General features: G+C 42.0%; 2 protein-coding genes across 2 annotated transcripts; one reads left to right on the forward strand and one right to left on the reverse strand.

Annotated features, from left to right (window-relative positions):
- The first annotated feature begins 744 nt into the window (after positions 1–744).
- On the forward strand, positions 745–5,266 carry dnajc8 (DnaJ (Hsp40) homolog, subfamily C, member 8). Its single transcript, XM_080837964.1, has 9 exons — positions 745–846; positions 1,797–1,898; positions 2,124–2,180; positions 2,644–2,710; positions 3,723–3,817; positions 3,945–4,016; positions 4,189–4,280; positions 4,518–4,593; positions 4,780–5,266. Exons 1-9 carry the CDS (start codon positions 772–774, stop codon positions 4,897–4,899), a joined length of 756 nt encoding a protein of 251 aa, XP_080694090.1. The 5' UTR covers positions 745–771; the 3' UTR covers positions 4,900–5,266.
- Positions 5,267–5,760: 494 nt separating this feature from the next.
- tmem65 (transmembrane protein 65) lies at positions 5,761–23,647 on the reverse strand. The gene is made up of 9 exons (XM_080836914.1): positions 23,467–23,647; positions 23,049–23,086; positions 22,606–22,894; positions 14,181–14,225; positions 13,479–13,546; positions 13,127–13,181; positions 11,844–11,886; positions 10,011–10,116; positions 5,761–7,992 (listed from the first exon to the last, which is right to left on the reverse strand). Exons 3-9 carry the CDS (start codon positions 22,862–22,864, stop codon positions 7,882–7,884), a joined length of 687 nt encoding a protein of 228 aa, XP_080693040.1. The 5' UTR covers positions 22,865–22,894; positions 23,049–23,086; positions 23,467–23,647; the 3' UTR covers positions 5,761–7,881.
- Between the last annotated feature and the right edge of the window lie 74 nt (positions 23,648–23,721).

A 23,721-nucleotide genomic window follows, 5' to 3' on the forward strand; every position in this document is an offset into this window, starting at 1 on the left:
ATATTGCAACGTCTTTAAATTACTCTCTAGTTCCATGGGGAACGTGGCTTTCAGTGTTCAGCAGCCAGTCAGACTACAAGAGGGCTCAAACACCTCATTTTCAGGGTAATAGTGAGCATCCAGTCCAACTTCAGTTGTTGGAATCCATGTAAACTTGCAACCTCCTGGCATGGTGAAGACACTTTCTACAGGCAGCCGTCTTCATTAGCATCCTGGTGAATGTGGTGTAAAGGCATTTCATAAAGGGGGTATATTTTCAAACCCACAAAGCTCTGATGATGTGTAATAATTGAAAGTTCCCATTGCATTTCAAGTGTTTTTCGATTCAGTTATTCCATGGCCCTTTAAATCCCCCATATTTCTATACCCATTCTATGTTTACTTGTACATTAGGCCTCCTAGAAAATAGCTACTAAGACGCAGGCAGAATTCACGCTCTTCGTTCCCAAATAAAGGTAGGCCTATTCGTTTTCTATTTATCATCTATATTTTATTTCGACCTGTCAGAATTGTTTTTTGTCGGTAGACAAAATTGCAGATATATTAAGCTATTTTAATGGGAATTTTTCCGTCTATTAGAACGCGCTGCCTACCAAATTTGCCAACCCAAAGTACTGACAGTAACAAACAAGTTTCCTTGAATACGAAATGTCAATAAAAGCATAGAATAAATTCCCATCTCACTTCTAATTCGGATGTCTTGGGGAAGGCCCGAATGAAGAGATCACGTCAGTGGGAGACGTACGTCACATGTGTAACGTTTGAGCCAAGATGGCGGCTGCCGGGGGAGAGCCTGTTGCTCAAGGTGGCAGTAGAGACGATGCTTTTCAGACGTTTTACACAGAGGTATGCTGCGTTTAGATCTGCCATTTATTAACTGTATGTTTAAGTTAATAAAGGTAGATGTCATGGGGAGCCGTATGAACGCCATAGTGTTGTCGTAGTCTCTACATGTGTGTTTGGCCTAGTTAGCAAGTGTAGCGCAGCGAGCTAGCACATTACCTGACCAGCACAATAAGCATTTTTTTAGCCGGGAAACACAAATTGCTTGCAGAAATTAGCTCTTCTGTCATTACCAGACGTTTGTGTTAAACACTGTTAAGGATATGAATGATGTGTACTTGGGATCATTGTATCTTTGAGATTTCCAGTAGCTTGTATCCCACAGATAACTTGCCAGTGTGACGTTATAGCTAGCCTGTTAGATAGCTAAGCTAATATAATGAACGCTGCAGTCGGCTAATATTAGTGGTGATCAAGTGTCTATGAGGTGTCTACTTAAGTAGGTAACTGGAAATCTATTTCAGGGAACTGTAAAATGCTATAGATTAACGTTTACTCGCGTTAGTATAAGGTAACAGGTAGCATAATGTGTATAACAAGGATCCCTTATGTTGGCTAACTTTATACCCTGGTGCTTATTTTGCTAGTTCGATGGTTAACCATGGGTGTTAAAGTAACATACGATGTAAAGGTCTTGCAAGTAACAAGCCAGGCAAGTTAGTTCTTACCTGTCTAGCAAGTAAGATAGGATGCTTTATAAGTGATGGTGGTGGTATTTTATGCCACATCAGGCACACAGTGTTTAAAACTGCGTGTAGTCTTTTAAGTCAATTATCATAAGTTAACGGTAATATCACATTTGTGTACTACTCTGGTTGGCTAATGTCTTGACCCTTTGCCAATGGATAACATTAAACCTATATCATAACTATAGCTATTTAGGTATCGGATAAGGTCCAGTGATACACAGCCATAGGCAAACTCACCCTTTGTGTTTTTTTGTTGTTGTTCAGGTGAAACAAATTGAGAAGAGGGACTCTGTGTTGACGCCGAAGCAACAAATAGAACGTTTGCTTAGACCGGGTTCATCTTATTTTAATCTCAACCCGTTTGAGGTAAATTGTTGATTGCTGAATTATATTTTCCAAATAAACGTAGTAATTTTCCTCTGTATAGTGATTACTTTTAACTGGTGTTATCATAAACAACCTAAGTGATGTATGGAGATGCACTCTTGCCATTGTGTGTTTTCAGATATAGAAACATAATTAGTCTTTCTAATGGGATATTGAAGCAGGCTAATTTATAATAGCCAACATTGTAAACTTCTTCAATTGAAGGTGCTGCAGATTGATCCAGATGTAACTGATGATGAGATCAAGAAGCGTTTCCGACAGGTGGGTCCTTCCTCAGATTGTTTTTCGAATTTGAGAATCACTATCTTAGTTTACAGGGCAATTTACACAAATAAATTACATAAATTGACCTTTGCATATAACCCATCCATGAGCAGGGAGCACACACACTCAATGAGTACGCACACACACTGAGCACACACCCACCCAGAGCTGTGGGCAGCTGCAGCACCCAGGGAGTGAGCAGTTGGGGATAACTCCCGGCCGCATTTTTTCTTGCCAGCCCAGGAAACAAACTGGCGACCTTTCGGTTCCAAACCTGCTTCTCTAAACTCTCGGCCACCGCTTCCCCACACATCTTGTTTGTAAACCTCCTTTTCCCCCTCGGTCATACTTTTCCAATTTCATGCTGAAGTTAAATTCAGGTAATAGTCCTCGCTTTAGTTCTAGAACTAACAATGTGTAAATGCTACATGGTGTGGTATAATGTGTATCTCCTCTTTAGCTGTCCATCCTGGTGCATCCTGACAAAAACCAAGATGACCCAGAACGTGCCCAGAAGGCTTTTGAAGGTGTGTACCTCAGGTTCTGCATATGAATCTGGTGTCTATTAGCAGGAAATGGCATAGGGTCAGTCAAGCGGCCTTTAAGCAAGAATTGTTCTCAGAGAACTAATTCACTGAATTGATTTCCTCCAATTAACATACATACATGCTTAGGAGGGCGATGTGATCTGATGGCTCTTTCCCTGAGATTGCAAAGCACTTGCACATGGAACATGCATATTCGTTTTTGAATTTAGGCATTAGAATCAGAATCGTTTATTGGCCAAGTAAGTTTGCACAAACAAGGAATTTGGGTAAAGTGGCTCTTAGTGTACTTACACAAAATATACATCACAACACAATATAACACAACGGCACAAATATACGAGATAAATATTTAAAAATATTCTAAACGGGATAAATATTAAACGGTCAGAGTATGATGTAATAAGTACAGTTTAAACAGTTATACAGTATGGAATGTATTGCACATTTTGTATTTGAGAATAAAATAAGTAAATATGATTGTGGGAGTAATTGTACAGTGGATATAATGGTGACCCAGGGTTATTGCACAGTGCCACAGTGGGTTAGCTGTTCATTAGTGAGACGGCGAGGGGGAAGAAACTGTTTTTTTGTGTCTCGAGGTTTAGGCGAACAGTGTTCTGTAGAATCTACCAGAGGGAAGGAGTTGGAATAGGTTGTGTCCAGTGTGTGAGGGGTAAACGATTTTCCCTGCTCGTTTCCTGACTGTGGGAGTACACAGGTCTTGGATGGTGGGCGACTGCAGTGTAGAACTGGATTAGTGATTATTAATTATGATTATGGTTGGAATGTAGTATTTGTTGTCCGGTGATGTTCCAAATGTTATAGACGGTTGGGTGGCAAATATAATGTTGGTCACAGTGAAAATGAACTAAATTACTAAGTGGTAACTAGTGCTCATTAAATGGTTTTTGTCTTTGAAAAAAAAAATGTCTTCTGAAAAGATTTAAGGAATCTCCACACACACTCACATACATTTCTCTTGTGGCCATAGCGGTTGATAAAGCATACAAATTGCTTCTGGACCCGGAACAGAAGAAGCGGGCGGTTGATGTGATCCACGCAGGGAAGGAATATGTTGAGCATATGGTGAGTACTGTTTCATCGTTTCCACCTTCACTTTCAACATACTCCCCTGACATATCATTCAGCCATGCTCTCCTATAGCCAAGATGGCATTCTGCATGCATGTAATCCAAAACATCCTATTTGGCAGATGAAGGAGAAGAGGAAACAATTGAAGAAGGACGGCAAGCCGCAGATGGTGGAGGAGGATGACCCCGAGTTGGTACTGGCACCCTTCTGCCTCATTTTATGGCGTGATTTGCTGAGAGCTTCTAATGAACCTGGAAATGAATTAATTTGGTGATGCCTTCTGATGTGTGCGCTGCACTTCTGCAGTACTACTGTATCAGTTAGTGTGAACATGGGTTGGTCCTCACGTTCCCACGGTATCTCAGTTCCGGCAGGCTGTGTACAAGCAGACCATGAAGCTGTTTGCTGAGCTGGAGATCAAGAGGAAGGAGCGCGAGGCCAAGGACATGCATGAGAGGTATCCTTTACCTGAGACCATAAGATTTGTCATTCTCCAGTGTACTGTGGCTTTGCCAGGTACAGTCACTGTAAGCTGGGTGGGGTTTAATAGGCACGTGAGAGGGTAAAGTTGGTGAACTATGAAACATGTTGGACATTTTAAGGAGATTATACAAACTTGTTGGCAAATAAGTTTACCATTTTTCAATCTCACAACACAACTCTTTTTTTTTTTTTTTTTTTTTTAACCTCTCAGAAAACGACAAAGAGAGGAGGAAATAGAAACTCATGAGAAGGCGAAACGAGACCGGGAATGGCAGAAGAACTTTGAGGTGAGCTTTTGAGGGGCCCTTTTACATTTGTCACTCATCACACACTGAATGTTTAGGAGATGGCAAGGTTCACATGAAGAGAAACTTCCTTGCCTGAATCTTTAAGTTTCCAGGCACAGGTCATTGATGTCCTCCTTTATTACTTACTCCAATAAAACTCTCACTGCGTTTTGATGTCCCTGGCAGGAATCGAGAGATGGGCGTGTAGACAGCTGGCGTACCTTCCAGGCGAAAGGGAAGAATAAAAAGGAGAAGAATCGCACCTTCCTTAAGCCCCCAAAAGTGAAGATGGAACAGAGAGAGTGATTCTGTCCATCTGTATGTATGCGTGTGTGTGTGTGTGCGTGGGTGTGAATGAATGTGAATGTGTGCGTAGACGTCCAGAGCAGCCTGCGATGACACCCAATCTCAACAGTCATACTCATCGCCCCTGTTCACACTTGGAGACACATCCCTTCCTAAAAGTACAGATATCTTTAGGTTTTTTTGTTTTGTTTGTTTTTTTGAGGAAAACAAATGTACATATTTGTGAAAAATGTGACTTTAGAAACTCTAACAGTAAGGCTCAGTATATGTTAGAGTAGAGGAGTACTTGTTTTCTTTTTCATGTCTGTCAACAGTTTCTTTCATTTTTTTTACTCTCTTCAGAGACAAAAATAAACGCTTGTTTGTAGCAGTTTGTAGAGTCCCTGTTGATAATGCATGGCTCAATGGCGTTTTATTCTTTGTCAGTATTGAATTGATCTGTTCAGCAGGATTAAATTAAATAGTTCCATGTATTCCATGGTAGAAACCTTTCCATATGAGGCTGATAAATATTTTCCATAAAATGTTTACAAGGTGTTCATTGTGGTTGTTTTGTGGCTGATATATCTGGTCAAAATTTTATAGAAGGAGAATGCATAAACTTGAGTGCAGAAGGCTGTGAATGATCAACAAACGATCCCAATGTACTATCTGTGTTTGAGAATTATAAAAAGAATTTCAGGTCAAAATGCAACTGACTGCCTGGAAATCATACGGTGAATTAAACTACCTGTCAGTTGGGGGAGCTCTATTTCCCACAACAACTCGAGTGTAAAACACAGAATGTATAAACTGTCACTTAAAATCCCCCCTTTAAGAGGATGCACGATAGCTCTGTAATAACAAGACTGAACAAATCAATGAATTGACAAACAATCTATTTTTAATGTATTATCTGATTCTGAAAACTTCATATGACAACCACTCTGCGCTGTGCTTTTTTTAATGAGCTGTCAGAAAAGGGCACGAGAAAAGGACATTAAAATGAAGGTCCTATTTTGAAGAAAAAAAGAAAACTCAAACAATTCAGTTATCACTCATTTTATCTTGCCCGAGATGTATTGGCGACACAAAAACTTAAAGGTAATATACCTTTTAATGCTCTGTCCAACTTTCGTCCTTGAGTGAGCGCCTCATGTCAAGTAAAACCAATCATTATTTACATTGATAGTAGTTCTTCTGGAACATAACCAAGCCTTGAAAAATGCAACTTTTTTTCTTACAAGACACCATGAAAACAATTGTAAGATGTCCCTAAAAAGCCCATAACAAGACTAGCAAATTCAGCTGAACATCATTCATACTTAATACACAATGCATTACGGAAAACAGCACGGTTGACTGTTTAGGGAAGTTGTCCAATCAAAAGGTTTTTTAGTGTCAACTTCGTTTGAAGAGCGTCATGAAGTCTGACCATATGATATGACATTTTCACTGTGAACAGCAAAAGTCTGTTTTTGAGGAGCATTCAATACAATACACAATGTGCAACCACTGTGCTAAATCATGATGCATAACTAAAAAATGGCACTAACATGTGGAGAACACAAAGATAGCCGCATTTCATTCCAGCACCCGTCATGTGATATTAGGTTTAAATATTTGTATATATATATATATATATTATTAATAATAAAATGTAATACAAATTATAATAATTAGGTTCTTAAGAAGGTGAGATCCCCTCTTCAAGGCATTATGTATTTTGTTAAAAACTGATCAGATATGTAAGGACAACATATTGCAGAAAAAAGGTAGTACTGATCTAGTCATTAAAGTAAACATTAGTATAAATTGTCATTCCATAAAATAAGGTACGAAACTCTGCTAATGAGCTTGTCAAGGGCAGTATAGTTAACGTTAAAGAATGCTTATTCTATTGTGATATTCTGCGATAAATCCAAGTAAAGAAAATGCTTTTTTTAAACAGAAAAGAAATTTTAGTGCCAACAGTACTGCTTTAGTTAACATTAAAGAATGCCTATTCTATTGTGATATTCTGCGATAAGTCCAAGTAAAGAAAATGCTTTTTTTGAACAGAAAAGTAATTTCAGTGCCAACAGTACTGCTTTCAAACACGAATGATGAAAGATGTACGCAATGAGGTAACGGCCTAATAGTACATTTCAACATCCAGGAGCACCAAACTTCACTGTAAAAATAATTATTTTCTTACATACATACCACTGACTGGTTCCATCAATAGCTACACGCTGGTGCACATATCTGAATAGTATCTGCTCCGAAACTTAAAAACATTTGTAAACTGAATGCTATGACGACTATTTATCAGTTCTCCCCTTAACAAATGTTAGCCTTTTAATTAGCATTTAGTATGAGGTTATTGTTTTCTTATTGTTTGACCTTAAGGTATATGGACTTTATTCTGTACAACTCATTGGCTTGAGCAATAGACTTTTGGGCTCCCTAGAACAAACTCTAGGCCCTAGTGTTATGCATAGCACAGGCTGCTATAGCCTTCTTTTAATGGACACTAAATATATATATAAAAGGAAAACCTGGGAAATCTTGTCACTTCAAGTGCAACCTTAGGACTACACACACACACGCACACGCACAATTACATTGTAAAAATGAGAATAAGGCTAGAGTTACTGATAATGCGCTCAAACAATACAAATATGCACGCCAAATAATGACTGATGGAAGGCCTTAGATTCTTTCCCAAAACTTCTACAATCTTCACAGCCTTCATAAATTAGAATGAATTTGTACTCAGATGTATTGTTTCATCTGGCATACTGTTCGCAAACCAGTACACACAGAAGGGGCTTGTAGATGCACTGGTGTGGGTAAACAAGGCCAACAATGTACAGCACTATCATGCACAACGGGGTTAGTGCCCTTTTGGTTGCATGCGGTAGGAGAGGGCAGGTAGCTGACTGCACCGATCTGTTCTGGAGTTTTTCCAGAGGAGACTTGTTGGAGGTTTGCCAAGGACTGTGCCTCTGAGCCACAAGGCTATTCTGCACTAGATGGGACCTGGATCTCCTTGATCTCCTTCTCATCCTCCAGGAAAAGGAGTGGGAACATCCCCAGGATGCAACCGATAGTCACACCAATGGCCTTCCCCTGTGGACATAACATAATGTATAGGTATGTTACAATTTCTTCAACTGGCAATATTCATTTTATATAAGATTATGACCTAAGTATATAGATGTCTCTAGACATGGGTGAATATGCACACTGATTTCCACAGATTACAGTTTGCACTTAAAAAACTAAGCAACTAAGGAGGAAGAGTCTGAATATTCTAATAATAATTACAAATCAATTAATTTATTTAACACATTTCATGGAAAAGGCCATTCCTTAACACACAACTTAATAATTTAATTTATATAATTAATGGTGTTTTGCTTTTCTATATTTAAACCGAAAAGAACCCATCCAAGTGTTCATGATTTTAGAACCATCAGCCTGCTTAGCTCACAACAATACTGGCCAAGACACGAGAGGCCTGATGTTGGCCATCAAACATCCATTCATACATTTTGAATGGAAGAAAACACATTACGTTGTACATCTCAGCTGAATGGGCTGAATGCACAATTATGCCAAAGCAGCATAATAGCCTGTCCTCAAGGGGGGGTATGGGGGGGCAGGAGCAGGAGTCAATGGCTGCTCAGTGGTCTGTAACTCCCTGATTCTTCTCCTTTTGCTACTTGCCCCTCTTCTCAAACCCAGCAAACGTATTTCTTAAAAGGGGTTTGTAAACAACGCCTCACATGCATACCAATTAAGTTCTTTCATTTTTATACTGGATTTAAGGTTACTCCAAAGACGAAGACACTTACCCACCCCCTGTGCGGTAAGCATAGCCAAAACAAAGTCAAGCACAGTTAAAACTGCTTTCATTTCCTTTCAACGTCAACAGTTGCAGGAATCAGACTAACGGTAATATGAAGAGAACCCTGGCTACAGCCAACTGCGGCCCTCCATCAAAATGCCCTAGTAGATGCAGATGGCACTGAGGCCCTTCCAACTCTGATACCTTCATCCTCTTGCGAATTAGATTCTTTAAAATAAGCATTCATCCTTGGGTGAGTGGCAGGTTGGCAAGCATGACACTGATGACATGAGTCTTCGCTAAAGCCAATTTCACCCTGACCACAACCATGAACCAAAAGCAGGAAGGCAAATTAATCAGAGGCCTTTTCAGAGCAATCTTCGTGATTAGAACTGACCCGCAAGTAACCAGTAATCGTACATAACAAAAACTCATACTGACTGTGAAACACATACTCAGATTTGCCTTTTACAGATTTTCCTCCTGGTCGCAAACAATCCTCTCGCTCTAAGCCCCCTCCCTTATGGCTACTGGGCACAATGAGTCTTCAAATAATCGAAAAGCCCTGAAAATAGCCATTCTTTCACCACTACCCCTCATGTGTTCAAAGTGGGTGATGTGTTTTGTAAAACAGGTTGGTTTCATATCATTTTCATGTCATGGAAGGACCCATTTCGTTTCATTTTTCCTCCTTGACTCTCCCACTACCACCCTGCATTTAACACCCACATTACACTCATGTTTCACCAGTGCCCACTCGCTGTGGGGGGGTGTAGCTTGAACTGTCAGAGATGCACGTCAGGTTATAAAGTGTTTTGAAGAAGCTCACAGTGCAATTCCCTTGTGTAAAAACCAGGGTCTGACCAGCTGTCATTACATATCAGAGTGCACTTCAAGACGGCAGCAGGAATTCCTCCAAGTGCAACAGAGGAGGGCTAGAGTGCGAGGGCCTGTCTTTGGTGGAATGGTCTCCAGCACAAGGTGTTATGTGAGGTGTGATGATTTGCAGGTTCTATATTAGGAGCCTGGGGGTAATAGCTCAATGAACAGCATTTTATACTTTCCTGCCCTGTATTGATCTCTGAACGGCTCATGACTTTCTGATGGGAGCTGAAATAAGCTCAGTCCTCTTGGGACAACACCACCTACCCACTACTCTTCACAGGCTTGACTCGTAGATGACCTTCTGTACAAGTTAGGGAATATCATTGGAGCTCTCAAATATAAGGTTAGATAGATCCAGCAACAGAGAGCATAAATGGATAGAGGATAGAGGATGGATGGGGAGATCACTCACCAGGTGTGAACTGACTCTGGTCTGCCACATGTCTGCCTGTTTGGGGGTCAGCTCAGGGACCTTCATACCCAGCCTGACAGCCATGGCCTCTACGTAGCCTGCGAGACTGAACATACCAGCACATGCACACATTTCGTTTATCCATTTTAATTAGGGAACAATACAAAAATAGAATTACATGTAGCTGTATTGTAATTGTAGTGGATCTAGCTGTGTGTGCAGATACAGTCGTATGCAAAAGTTTAGGCACCCCTCTAAGGCTGCATGATAATTTACTCTGTCTTCACCAAAAAAGATCACAGTGGTCAAATATTTATTTTGTAGTTATCACTGAGTGCTAGGGTGTTTTCCAGACAAAGATATTTAGTGTAGCAGTATTTATTGGTGTGAAATTAAATCAAATGTGAAAAATAGGCTGTGCAAAAGTTTGGGCACCCTCATCATTTTGTTGATTTGAATACCTGTACCTACTCAATGCTGATAAAATGCAACACAGAATTAGTCTGGTTAGCTCGTCAAGCCTTCAATTCCATAGAAAGGTGCATCCAACCATTAGAAAAGGTATTTAAGGTAGCCAATTGCAAGTTGTGCTTCTCTTTGATTCTCCTCTGAACAGTGGCAACATGGGGGCATCAAAACAGCCATCAAATGATCTGAAAACAAAGATTGTTCAGCAGTTTTGTTTAGGGGAAGGCTACAAAAAGTTATCCTGGAGGCACAGTTCTTGCTAAGGCTAGAAGTGGCAGGCCAAGAAAAATAACAAAGAGGCAAAGGTCAAGAATAACCCTCAGACCACCTCCAAAGCTCTGCAAGGTCATCTTGCTGCAGATGGTGTCACTGTGCATTGCTCAACCATTCAGCGCACATTGCACAGAAAACAGCTGTATGGGAGAGTGATGCAGAAGAAGCCTTTTCCGCACAGACGCCACAAACAAGCTCGCTTGAGGTTTGCCAAACTACATTTGAACAAGCCAGGCTCATTTTGGAACAAAGATAGAGATATTTGGTCACAACAAGAGGCATTATGCATGGAGGCAAATTAATACAGCATTCCTAGAAAAACACTTGCTGCCCACAGTAAAATTAGGTGGGGGGTCCATCATGCTGTGGACTGTGTGGGTAGTACAGGGACTGGAAATCTATTTAAAGTTGATGGTCACATGGATTCAACTCAGTATCAGCAAATTCTTGACAATAATGTTCAAGAATCTGTAACCAGGCTGAAGTTACGGCGGAGTTGGGTGTTCCAGCAGGACAAAAACACGAAACATTGCTCCAAATCCACTCAGCCATTTATGCAGAGGGACAACTACAATGTTCTAGAATGGCCATCCCAGTCCCCAGACTTGAATATAATTGAAAATACATGGGATGTCTTGAAGCAGGCTGTCCACGCTAGGCACCCATCAAACCTTACAGAGCTGGAGCTGTATTGTAAGAAAGAGTGGTCCAAAATACCTTCATCCAGAATCCAAACACTCATCAGAGGCTATAAGAAGCGTCTAGAGGCTGTTGTTTTGGCAAAAGGAGGCTCCAGTAAATATTATTGTGATTTTTTTGTTGGGGTGCCCAAATTTATGCACCTGTCTAATTCTGTTATTATACATTTGGCATATTCTCTGTTTATCTAATTTACCTTATTTCACTTCTAAAATATCACTGTGTCCATGTAGTATTATATGTGTGACAAAGAAGTTCCTGATCCAAACGCCCAACAATTTATAAATGAAAGTAATAAAGATTATCAGGGGTGCCTAAACTTTTGCATACGACTGTATGTAGATAAATCAACCTGACTATCAACTTATACCAAGTTCCTCCTTAATCTCTTACCCAAGCCCTGCCAGGTCTGACACCAGGTTTCCCATAGCAGCAGCTATTGGGGAGGAGAGCGAGAAAGAGAATGATTAATGGGGAAACAACTAAAATACACCAATGACAGGAAGTGCTTTGTATACCGATTAACTCCCTTTTACCAGCACACTGACATTATTTAACAAGCAGTCCTTAGTGAGCAACCTAACTTAAGAAAAGACAGCTATTCATTCCAGTTAACTGGTCTTTAGAATCTGCATTGAATAGACAGAGATGTGTAGAAACAGATGTGTAGAAACAGATGTGGTTATCTGGTGGTTCTGTGGTTCTCTGTGGTTATCTGTGCTATGCTAATGCTTTGGTACAAAAGTTGCGCTGTTTATTTCAGGTCTGCCTCTGGACTTGGCTGAGCTCTTGTGTGCAAAGATATGAGATATGTTTGCAAAAAAAACAAGTTACAAGTTTACTTCACCCCTGCTGTGGGAGGTTGAGAAACTCAGACAGAATTGCTTCAGGATGAATGAGTCACCAGGCTGAGATGGGACTGTGATCTCCTGTAATAGAGTTCTCTCTGCCACGGCCAATCATTTCTAAGGAATTCATTTAGACTTCGGGATTCGCCCCGATGGCTACCGTCTCAAAATATGCTGAGCTGTTTTGAGCGATAATGATGAAGAAAAAGGGAAGAGACTGGCCCATGTCTACCAGCTTAACTCAAAGAAAAGGGAAAAAAAGAAGACTTTGATAGGGACTTCAAAATGCTTATCTACCATTCATTTTGAGAGACAGTTTTGAACTCTAAGGTGATGGCTGGGTTTAAAAAAAAAAAAAAAAAACTATTGAAATGAAAATGCTTGGCAGATGGCTGAAGGTTTTTCATGCATCCAATCGCATTGAGTCACGACGGGTGAAGTCGTTTTAAGAGCCATCACAGCCCACAGCAGGGGATTGAAAGCACTGCAATGCCATCTGCAGTCACTGTAAAAACCGAGCTACTTGGATGCGTGGATGTGTGTGTGTGTGTGTGTGTGTGTGTGTGTGTGTGTGTGTGTGTGTGAAATTGGCTGGCAATTAAAAGACTTTAAACAATTAATGCTTCTGGTCTGGCAGAGGACAGCATTGTGTGGCATTATTACGGCGAAGCTAGCAGAGGCCTCACAGGATTCAGCCATTCAGCAGTTACTACATACTCTTACATCACATCACAGTGTAGTGTGAGGTGTGTGAGACGTGAGGGTGGTAGATCAGGAGTGTGTGGGCAGAGAGAGGGAGCACTGCAGGAAAGACATTAACCTACATACCTGCCATGGTGGATATTCCGAAGATCACTCCAAGGGACAATTCAATTTGAGTTCCCTGTAAATGGATTTGTTAATTAAAATCGATTAAACGCTTTTGGTCTGTTAAAGGCAAACTACACAAATTGGTTTATCAGCGTACGCTGAGGTCAAGTTGAGTCGGAGTTCATACAACATGTCCATTAAGAAGCAATATCATCTGTCTCCATTTGTAAGAAAAGGCTTTTATGTCATTTGGTTTCTCCAGAGAGCTTTCTCCAGAGAGGTCTACCTCTGAAACCAGCCTCAGCGAGCACTGAAGGCAGATGACAGTCTATCAAGGACAGTAGCAGCCAGAGAAAGCCATTCCACTTACTGCTGCAATCATGATCGCGTTGTCCAGGAAACCGAACCCAATAAAGGGAATCGCACTGTGAAGGAGCACTGGAAGCAAAAGAAAATCCCAAACTGAGATTGAGAAACACACAGATCTGCACACCCCAATGTTTGAAAATACTTGAATATTTCACAGTGCATGTGCTCAACAACAAGGTTTGCCTCAATGTGGATTTCAATAAGTCGCTGAACGTCCACTTCAGTAATGAGGTGATTCAGAAAACCTCACTAGTCGCCAATACTGTTCATTAACTAATCAATATCAGCAAACCGATCTTAACTCATCTTTTAGAGCCTTCAAAAGGTGGCAGGAGAATGCTGATTTTCAGGAACATCCACATTTTAAAAAGACCAGACGGGCAGGACTACATCACCATGCTCAGCTATGTGACAACAAGAGTGTTACATTGTTTGGCTCTCTACTGTAGTACACTGAGCATGTGCGGTTTGAGACCAAATACAGCAGGCCACAAGCAGAGCACTGAACTAAAATAATCAAGGCCATGAAATTCATCCCCATGATGGTTGATTGATCAAATGTAGAGCATATCCTCATCACGCCATTTGGATAGAACTGTGTGACTAAATGTCTTTGAACCTTATAGACAGCATAACCACATAATGTAGGCCAGCAATGACTGAAAGCTAATGGTGCGCGATGCGTGAATGACTGCTTCCTTACAATATTTCAATGCAGCTGGGCTGGGTGGCGATGGTTCCAGTTTCTCTGCGAAGACAAAAAACAGAGAGAAGATTTAGTGAGTCTTACCTGCTCGGATTGGGAAGCAAAACAAAGCACAGTTACTTTTTTAAAAGCCATCAAGTTTCCATGGCCGACTTAAAACCTGTGAGGAGTAAGAAATAGCAAATAAGCAATCACACAAGATAATGGAGACATACACACACAGATTAATTTATCAGGTTATGTAGTGACATAAGGACATCATCATTCATTTTAATACAAAAAACATTCACAAACCACGACTGAAGAATATTGGTGTTTTTTTCATATCCTTTCCAAATAGTTGCAGCTGATGTGAATCCTTCCCCCGGACACCATACTGTCCCCTTCCTAATATACCCCACCTTCCATCCACCTATGGACGACATCACCTCATCTTCCCTCCTTCTTTCAGTTCACTTTTGCGTGTTTTGTGCGCATGTTTTGAGATCTGTTGCATAGAATATGCATAAAAAAACAACACCCCACATATCAGACCCCCATTCCATCGAGTTCTTTGCTAAATCCTGTAACCACAACTAACTTCAGAGAGCTAAAATAGAGTTATACAGTATAACAGCTGCTGTTTCCACCCAAAGTTCACCATAAACACGACAATCTTTCAACAGGATACATACAAACAGTCATCGTGCACAGCAGGTTGCATCCAGCCCTATCGGGAGAAGCAAACAGCTCTTTAAATATAAACGTCCTCTAAGCCCTACTAGCCATATGGCTGCAGAGGGTCCTCAGGGTTGAATAGTGGCATGTGAGTACGCAGGACCTTTCTATTTTCCCCACCCAACAGCTGGGACAGCCTCTCCTGTGGCTCTCCTGCCATACACGGTCTGGACAGCCTCCGTCTCCTTCGCAGGCCCAGGCCGCAGCGGTACGGAGAATCATCTGTTTGCTTTGCATCTGGACCGCACTGTGCATTTCCCTTCCCCAACTCCCCCGACGCTGCTTCTGAATACTAGAGAGAGTGCACTTCAAGTGCAGCTGCTGTTCTCTTTTTTCAGTTTTAATGAATGGCTTCCTTATGGCTTTTGTGTATCATGGCGAGTTTGCCTTGTGGGTGAAGTGCAGCGGTGTCCTTTGCTAACCTCGCATAAGCTCCTGATGTTTACGCTCTGAGTGAAGAGGGACCTCGTGGGCCTGTTCAGCGTGACTGTGGTTAACTCTCTGGCAGGGGGTGGGTGGTGGGTGACTCAGAGCTTCAGAGAGAAGCTCATCTGGGCATCATGCCAGGATGGCATCTGTGCTGGTGATGAACAGTTGACTGAACAAACAAACAAATGAGCACAAACGGTGGTGACCCGTTTAGATCACTGCTAGCAGAGGCGATTGTGATGTGACATCACAGCGCAAGGAAAAGGTCAAGGACTCTTCCAAGTGTCTGAGGCTTCAGATTTATGGGGGCGGTATTTATAGTCCGAGAGCAGAGGAGTGCTTGGCATTGCAGGTCAACCCATAGCGTGCCTCTACGACTTTGCACAGGCCAATCATAGTGCAGATGGGATGATGAGATCACGTCCTGTTGTGACCTATTGGACTTCTGGGTCAGTGGTTTGCTCTGGATATTCTGGGGTCAGCCAGCAGTGGCTGAGTGCCCTGACATTAACACCATTTTATACTCCTAAGCTCAGTAGGAGACCTGGCAAAACTGATGATTATGGTGACAATGCTGCCAGTTTTTTTCTGATGATTCATTGATGATACCATGCCAACGGTAAACATCTCGGCAACTCAGCACTTTTCCCAATTTTGATGACCACCGGTGGCTGACACTTTTGTTTGTAGCTCTACCTACATCTTCCTGGTATCACAGACCCCTTCGACTGAGATATAACAATTACATGCCGACAAGCTAAGCATAAATGCAGATGAGAGCTAAAAATTATCAAAGAACTGATGCTACAGAAATTCCCAGCTCAATTTTTTTGTTACATACCGGTACGCAATTCCGTGGTGAATTTCTAAAACACGCAGCTATTTTGGAAGTACAGAACACTGGCTCATCTTTCCAGAAAACAAAAACACTGGGCATCCATCTCATCACCCACCAACAGTCTCTGGAGGCATTAATCAATCTAGTGTGTCAAACACTTCATTCTGCAGCCAATCACACACCTGCATGGGCAGGCTGCACTCCTCATGTCTAGAGACAGCTTCATTACAGACACCTCTCTCAATTTGAGATTGCTACTTGGATAGTGAAGGGCAAAGTATATCTCCCCTAATTAGAGAGAGAGAGTGTGTGTGTGTGTTTTGCCTGTACCTGGGATGTCAACCAAAAGCCTCTGTAGAGAGAATGACAGAAGCTTATTTGTGTTTCCCTTTTTAGATTTTCACTGGAATGGGGAGTCTGGGACAGAGAGAATAATAAGAACCTTTCATGTGCGGTAGGGAAACAGCCACCATCTGTCTCCTGTCTGGATGCCGTCACCGAAGAACACATCACACGACCGGTGAACGCACTCGTTAGGAAAGAGAAAATAAATATATAAAGCGCACCCTCCTTGTTCTTAAAAGCCTGCTCGTTATCCTTGGAGAGCAAATTAGCTCTTCTCTGCTTGTTTGAATGTGAGGCATAAGGAGGGAACTGCTCCCAATTAAATTGGAGGGGAATCTGAGTCTCCATGAAAAGGCCTCTTGAGGCGGCCTTGTTTGATCTTCTGCATTCACCCTCTCTTGGTCGGTCTCTCTCACACCCGATATCAGCTAACGATAACACTGAAACTGTTTCAGAAAAGTGTCGGACTAACTGTAACCTGAAGTTTGTGGTCAATATTTTTTCTATTTTTACTAAAATGTTGTTTTAAACATATTTTTGCAAACACACACACACACACACACACACACTGTTCTAGTAATCAAGTGCAATTGACTGAGGAATGATTTAATCTTTTTAGTGAAGCTGCATTTGTCCAAAGGTCATAGTACCCTCTGGGGACATTATAGCTCCCAAGCATTCGAGACATCTTTGCCAACACCATTTGGTGCGACCAAATAAGGATAAGCATAGCTTCAGCTTCAGCAGCTCAACACAACATCAGTGCAGTAGGGACACATCACTCGGAAGACAAAAAGGAAAACCAAGCCAAGCTGCAGCAGGTTGTTCAGTGGCGCTGAGGTGCTCCTTACAGTCACACAGAGGAGTACAAGACTGGGCATGTGAGCTGCATACCTACAATGCCACCTACCCAATAAAGCAAACATACCTTGGGGATCACACAGCATAACAAGGATGGGGGAGCAATAGCTCGTCATGCTGATGGCGCCCGGCATAGTTTTGGGAGTGTGCGTGTGTGTGTGTGAGTGTGTGTGGGGCATGGGGGCCAGGAGTGTTGACACTAGCTCGGACAGACAGGACAGACAAAGTGGCCGTGAGCACGATAGACAGGGGGCAGCCATGACAAGTCAGCCTTATTGAGCTCCGCCTGAGCTCATATCAATTCAGTGTGGATCGGCTCGGCACACCCAGGCAGGCCGAGAGCCCTACCCTCTCTCCCTGGACCTGCACTGCTGATGAGGGAAGTAGGGCGCAGTCTGGGATTCTTAGGGGCTGGAGGGAGAGTGGAATGGTGCAGTAGACAGAAAAAGTTAAATCAGGTGGAGAAAGAGAGACAGAAGGACCCAGGAGGAGAGGAGACAAAACAGAGCGAAACAGACGACAACAGAGAAAACGGAGGGAGAAAATGAGACGTGGAGGAAAGCGGGCGGAGGTGTTCCAGAATGTAAGGGGCCAGCACACAAAGCGGTATAATGAGCTGTGCTCCTCCTCGCTGCTGCTGCTGCTGCTACTGTGACAGCTGCTACCGATCAGCAAAATCCCTGGATCCATGTACCATTACAATGCACTCGGCAGTTAATGTCGAGCGCAGGACAGAAATAAATCGGTAATGTCTCGTCGCACAGGGCTTGTTTGCTAATGTGCTCTAATGCCCTGAGATGCTGACAGGCGTGTAAGGTCACTCATTGCCCATGGTGTGAGGAGAGCAGCTGACAGGCTGCTGTGAGCACGCATGCACGCACAAAAGCACGCCCTCACACTCACACTCAATAACATTTTACCATCTCTGCCTTCCTGCTCACACATAGAGCCAAAAGGTGTGTTAAGAGAAGATGCTTATAATGGCAGACACACATTGTCTCTTCGTTCCTCCTCTCACACTTCACACATGCACTGAAAGAATGAACCAATGCCTGATTATGGGACAGTCGCTCTCTTCACTTTCTCACATTCTCTTTTAAACACAGGAGGACACACACACACACAATGTGCATGCTCAATGGCAGCAAATGAAACCAAGCTCATCACTTCAGACACTCTCTGCAGGGGCGTGTGACACTGATGGCGAAGTCACCACAGCAACGCTGGCAGATCACTGACGGGCTTTAAAGGTCTCAGGGACATTTCTGATTAAGGTTTTAAAAATGAGACCCAGTCAACGCCTCACCAGAACCAGAATCCTCAGGAAGAACACAACACTTCATCCAGTGCGTATAAATACACAAGAGATTCAATTGCATTGAATAGAAAAGTGATGATATGATGTATACCTGTGCGTGAATGTCAGGATGAATGCCTTCGGAAACCATATTTGGGTAATTGTGCCATTGAAACCATGTTCAAGTATACAGTGGGTAAAATAAAGTATTAAACACGTCACCATTTGTCTCAGTAAATATATTTCCAAAGGTGCTATTGACACGGAATTTTCACCATATGTTGGTAACAACCCAGGTAGTCCAAACATACAAAGAAACTAAAAGAAATTAGTTCAGAAATTAAGTTATGTCTAATAATGTGAAATGACACAGGGAAAAAGTATTGAACATGCTGATATTTATTAAATACATACAAAAGCTTTTGTAGGTACAGACAACTTCCAAGACCATTCCTGTTTGGAGAAATCAGTCGTATGCACAAACAGTCTTCAATTCTTGAAAGTTCCGTTTTCCCTTTCTTCAATTCTTGGATTTAAGTCAGGTGATTGATTGGGCCATTCAAGCAGCTTTATTTTCTTTCTCTGAAACCAATTGAGAGTTTCCTTGGCTGTTCATTGTGTTGGTGAAAGGTCCACCCTCGTTTCATCTTCATCATCCTAGTAGATTTTTATTATGAATGTCTCAACATTTTTCCATTTATCCTTTCTTCAATTTTGTGACGTTTACCAGTACCGTATGCTGAAAAGCAGCCCTACACCATGATGTTCCCACCTCCAAACTTCACTTTTGGGATGATGTGCAGTGCCAGTTCTCCTCCAAACATGCAGTGCATTGTCATCCAAAGAGTTTAATTTTGCTCTCATCTGACCAGACTATATTCTCCCAGTATTTCACAGGCTTGTCCAAATCTTGTGGCGCCAACTTTAAACAAGCTTCAACATGCTTTTTCTTCAGCAATGGAGTCTTGTGTGGTGAGCATGCACCATGGTGGTTGAGTGCATTACTTCTTGAAATAATTCTACCTGCTATTTCCAAGTCTTTCCGAAGCTCTCCACAAGTGGTCCTTGGCTCTTGGACAACTCTGATCATTATTTTCACTCCTCTGTCAGAAATCTGTCAGAAAGGATGTGAAGGTCTTTAGAGAGCTCTTTACTTTTCCCTATCATGAGATGTTTCTTGTGTGACACCTTGGTAATGATACACCTTTTTAAAGGCCATCAATTGGGACTGAACCAGCTGATATTAATTTGCACTGACAAGGGGCCAGATTGCTTTCTAATTACTGATACATTTCAGCTGTTGTCTTGGCTTTCCATGCCTTTTTGGACCTCCCTTTCTTCATGTGTTAAATACTTTTTCCCTGTGTCATTTCAAATTATTACCGTAATATCTGTTCTGAATTTATTTGTTTTGGTTTCTTTGTATGTATGGATTACTTGGGTTGCTACCAACATCTGGTGAAAATATTCTGTCAGTAGCACTTTTGGAAATATATTTACTGAGAAAAATGATGACGTGTTCAATACTTATTTTACCTGCTACATATGGCCTGTAAAACTGCAGTTTGTGGGCCATCTGAAATGATGTGTGAATTCGCATGTCAGGATGCATGCGTTCTGAAACCATGTTCGGGAAATTGTGCCATTGAAACCATGTTCAAGTATATATGGCCTGTGAAACTAAAGTTTGTGGGCCATCTGAAATGGTGATAAGAAACCGCAGGGCCACCAGTGAAAGGAGGGTTAACCTCATGTCATAAATGGTTAATAATAAGCCCTGGTGGTTTGAAAGAGAGGACAGAACAGAAAATTAAGTCTTTCTAGTCTTCTTTTTCAACAGAAAGCCAAAGGGCCAAGCCTAGGCTCGTTTTACGACCTCCTTACATTTACAACAATATAAAAGTGCCAACGATAATTGCTGACGTGTTTAAATTGGCTTAAATAAGTCAATATGAAGCAGAATGATTAAAACAAAGAATGAACAAGCAATTTACTATGTGAAGACCTATTTACGAGAAACTGACTGACAACAAGACAGTGCTTTTGGCTGGGAAAAATACATTATAAGCAGAGCAGTTTGGTTCCTTGAAGCATGAAGCTCTCTCTGGGGACAGAGACATACATCAGAGCTTAACCTTAACCAGGCAGAATAACTAAGACTGCATAATGCTTTCTGCTATAGAGGGCCTTTTCCATCCCAGTAAGTAATTTCCTTCTTTTCCATTCAAATATACAGAATTCACTTTAAAAATCTGCATGTACCATGGGCTTGGGGTTGAAAGGTTATTCTTGCTTGGCAGCACTGCAAGTCATCAAGCCTTCAGCTAATGGACTCCCAGGAGAGAACTGAGGCTGCCTTGCACAAACCCATATTGCCATCTCTCAGCCCTGAGACTGTTCCTGGATCAGTCAGAGGTCAGTACCCCAGGGGAGACAGTCACAGACACTAACAATCCTTCAGATAATATATTCTGCTCTACCGCTCCATTTATCCTGAAAGGTTACATGAGCTGAAGAAGGAACCTCCCAATTCAATTTAAAACATCGTCTGCGGGAAGACGGGGAACAGACTGTACTGTTCCTATGTCTACCATAAACCTGAAGGCGGAGCTCAAGCCTCGAGATCCACCTTTGTATAGGAATGCCCAAAGGGCTAAATCAGTGCTGCGAGAACAATTGTGCCGACTTTCACGGTGGTGGGCGCTGAGAGATGGAACGGTAGCTACCCAGACAGTGACCCTGAGGCCCTCTGGATAAATGACTGATGGTAGGCCTTGGGGCAAGAGACAGAATTGGGGCAGTACCGGAGATAGTGGTTCAGCTCCCCAGCAGCATCCCAGCCTGAGAAGCCACAGCAAGTATTACTGTTGGAGGCTGATCTATGGGCAATAATCAGCCAATCCGTTCTTTTGATTAATTAATACTATTCTAGTATATTATACTACAGAGTATATTCTAGCACACTTCATGTTCCACACTAAGCATTTTTCCACTGTTGCACTGTATGCAAAAAGGGCAATAGGATTTGTTTTGTTCCAAACCACAATTACATTAGAATTTCATAACCAATGCCATAGTTTATCAAAGTCTCTTGTGTCACCAAACGTAGGTTTCACTATCTGCAAGCTCTCACATCAGAACTCTACACCTTACTTAGCGATTCTGAAAATATAGTGATGCATACAATGGGATGCACAGCTATTTCCAGCCAGCAAGCAGCTTTGTTGTGAGCTCAGTTATCTTTAGGAGAGGTTCCAAAACTGGGGCCAGGACAGGGGCTCCGAGTTCAACCATCAAAGAACTGAAGAAAGGCCTTTGTATCTGAGGAGGAGGATTCATAGCCCACTGCATTTTTATACCTTTATCTTGGCTGGAGTGTATGAACACCTTGTGACACATGACCACATGAGATGCTTCTCAAAAAGAGTCTGCATAGGACTACTTTAAACGAAAGAGAAAGCCCCAGGAATCAGGATAGGAGTGTGGGAGTGTCAAGAGTAAGGAAAGGTGCAGGAGGATGACCTTGGTCTGCAACATTACCTAAAATACCAACATTCTCTATACACCCACACAGCAGATACACCCTCCCAGAGAACTTTGCAAACACTCAAGGAGCTGTTCTCCCGTTAAAACGTGGTGGGGCACCACAGCCCTATAGCCCTAGTTTCATAACGTCTTTGACAGCTGCCGACAAAAAAAATGGCATGAATAGTTTTGAAGGTAAAGCACACAAGGCAGGGCATGTCCTGTGACACAAGAGGGACAAAAGTGGCTGCACAGCCAACGCCTGTGCAGCCGGCACTGTGAATCATGTAACACCTCTCTTCACAAGCATAGGCTACTTGTTCACGGTTTTCTGAGTCTACACGTATGCTTTAATTACTTTATGATTTCTTATAAACATGTGGCGTTATGGCTTCGCCATCTCATCTTACCTTGGGCGATAGCTATGGATTCAAAGCTCTGCAATTCCTTCAGTAAACACGTTCGTTCCTGTGGACGAAGGCTGTAGATGAAGTCTCTAGCTCCTTCAGGGGAGTTGAAGGGCTCGAGCTTGTCTTTACGTTTGTGCGTTCCAAGAAAACACCTTTGAGAGTGCGATGCCAAAAACGATGGCTTGCCGAATTCAGATGCAACTTTAGCTCTTAGTAAGACAGAGCTCGGAAGAGCCCTTTGAAGACACAACTTCATCATTTTTGTACGAGGGTCTAGGAAATGAAGCACCTGTAATCGCGATAAACAGAAAAAGAAGCAACATAGTTACCATGGATCTAAGTCTGCGCCACTGTTAAACGTCTGGTTAAACGTTAGCCATATATTATGACTAAGCAACTTGACTTATTAGCTACTCATTAAAAATAACCAGAACCCAACTCACCTGGTAGTTTCACAAGTGTGGTATTGAGACCATCCAAGCTGGAAGGTGTTAAATATATTGATTCAAAAGCAAGTGTGATCCATACAAATACTAGGATGTTGTACCAAGTCGGACAGTTCGTTCAACGTTTTATCTCTGCGGTGTTTACTGTGTGACTTTTGACAAACGACATTAGAAACTTTCTGCTCTGCGTTTATGTTGGTCCTCGCCCTGTGACAGCTTAGTTGTTAGCTAGCTATCTAGTTAGCTTTCCAGGCTGCATTAACCTTAGCCACTTTTCAAATAACTATCGAAGTTAGACAACAGTGGAGACTTCGTCAACGGTAGATGGTAAATTATGTTAAACGGCAGAAAGTGGATACGCTAAAAAATAAAAATAAGATACGTTAACCAATCTCTGGTTAACATAGTAACTCACTGTTATTAGAGTGACATTGACGCCAGATCCAGTTAAGATACAATTTCACAGCGCATTTAAAATAGTTGCCTTAGAATAACGCAGCACCAAATAGTTGATGTTGGGTTGAGCAATCCACAGCATGTTTCCATGAGAGCCAGGAGGGGCAGGAATCTCCTTCAGCTAGCTAGCTGCTGCTCAAGTGGACTCCGTCTTTCGTGGAGTAACATTACAGCAACCACATGTGACGAGCCAAGTGGAAACATCCCCTCATAC

The sequence above is a fragment of the Sprattus sprattus genome, assembly GCF_963457725.1.
Source record: "Sprattus sprattus genome assembly, chromosome: 4".
In the NCBI taxonomy this organism is placed as follows: Eukaryota; Metazoa; Chordata; class Actinopteri; order Clupeiformes; family Clupeidae; genus Sprattus; species Sprattus sprattus.

Bases quoted from the DNA above. Each gene is read 5' to 3' on its own strand.
- dnajc8 (XM_080837964.1), top strand. From the start codon at position 772: ATGGCGGCTGCCGGGGGAGAGCCTGTTGCTCAAGGTGGCAGTAGAGAC. The intron at 1,899-2,123 runs GTAAATTGTTGA...CTTCAATTGAAG, and splicing joins TTAATCTCAACCCGTTTGAG to GTGCTGCAGATTGATCCAGA. The intron at 4,017-4,188 runs GTACTGGCACCC...ACGGTATCTCAG, and splicing joins AGGAGGATGACCCCGAGTTG to TTCCGGCAGGCTGTGTACAA.
- tmem65 (XM_080836914.1), bottom strand. From the start codon at position 22,864: ATGATGAAGTTGTGTCTTCAAAGGGCTCTTCCGAGCTCTGTCTTACTA. The intron at 13,547-14,180 runs GTAAGGAAGCAG...TTTTGCTTCCAG, and splicing joins CCCAGCTGCATTGAAATATT to TGCTCCTTCACAGTGCGATT. The intron at 10,117-11,843 runs GTAAGAGATTAA...TGGTATGTTCAG, and splicing joins TCAGACCTGGCAGGGCTTGG to TCTCGCAGGCTACGTAGAGG.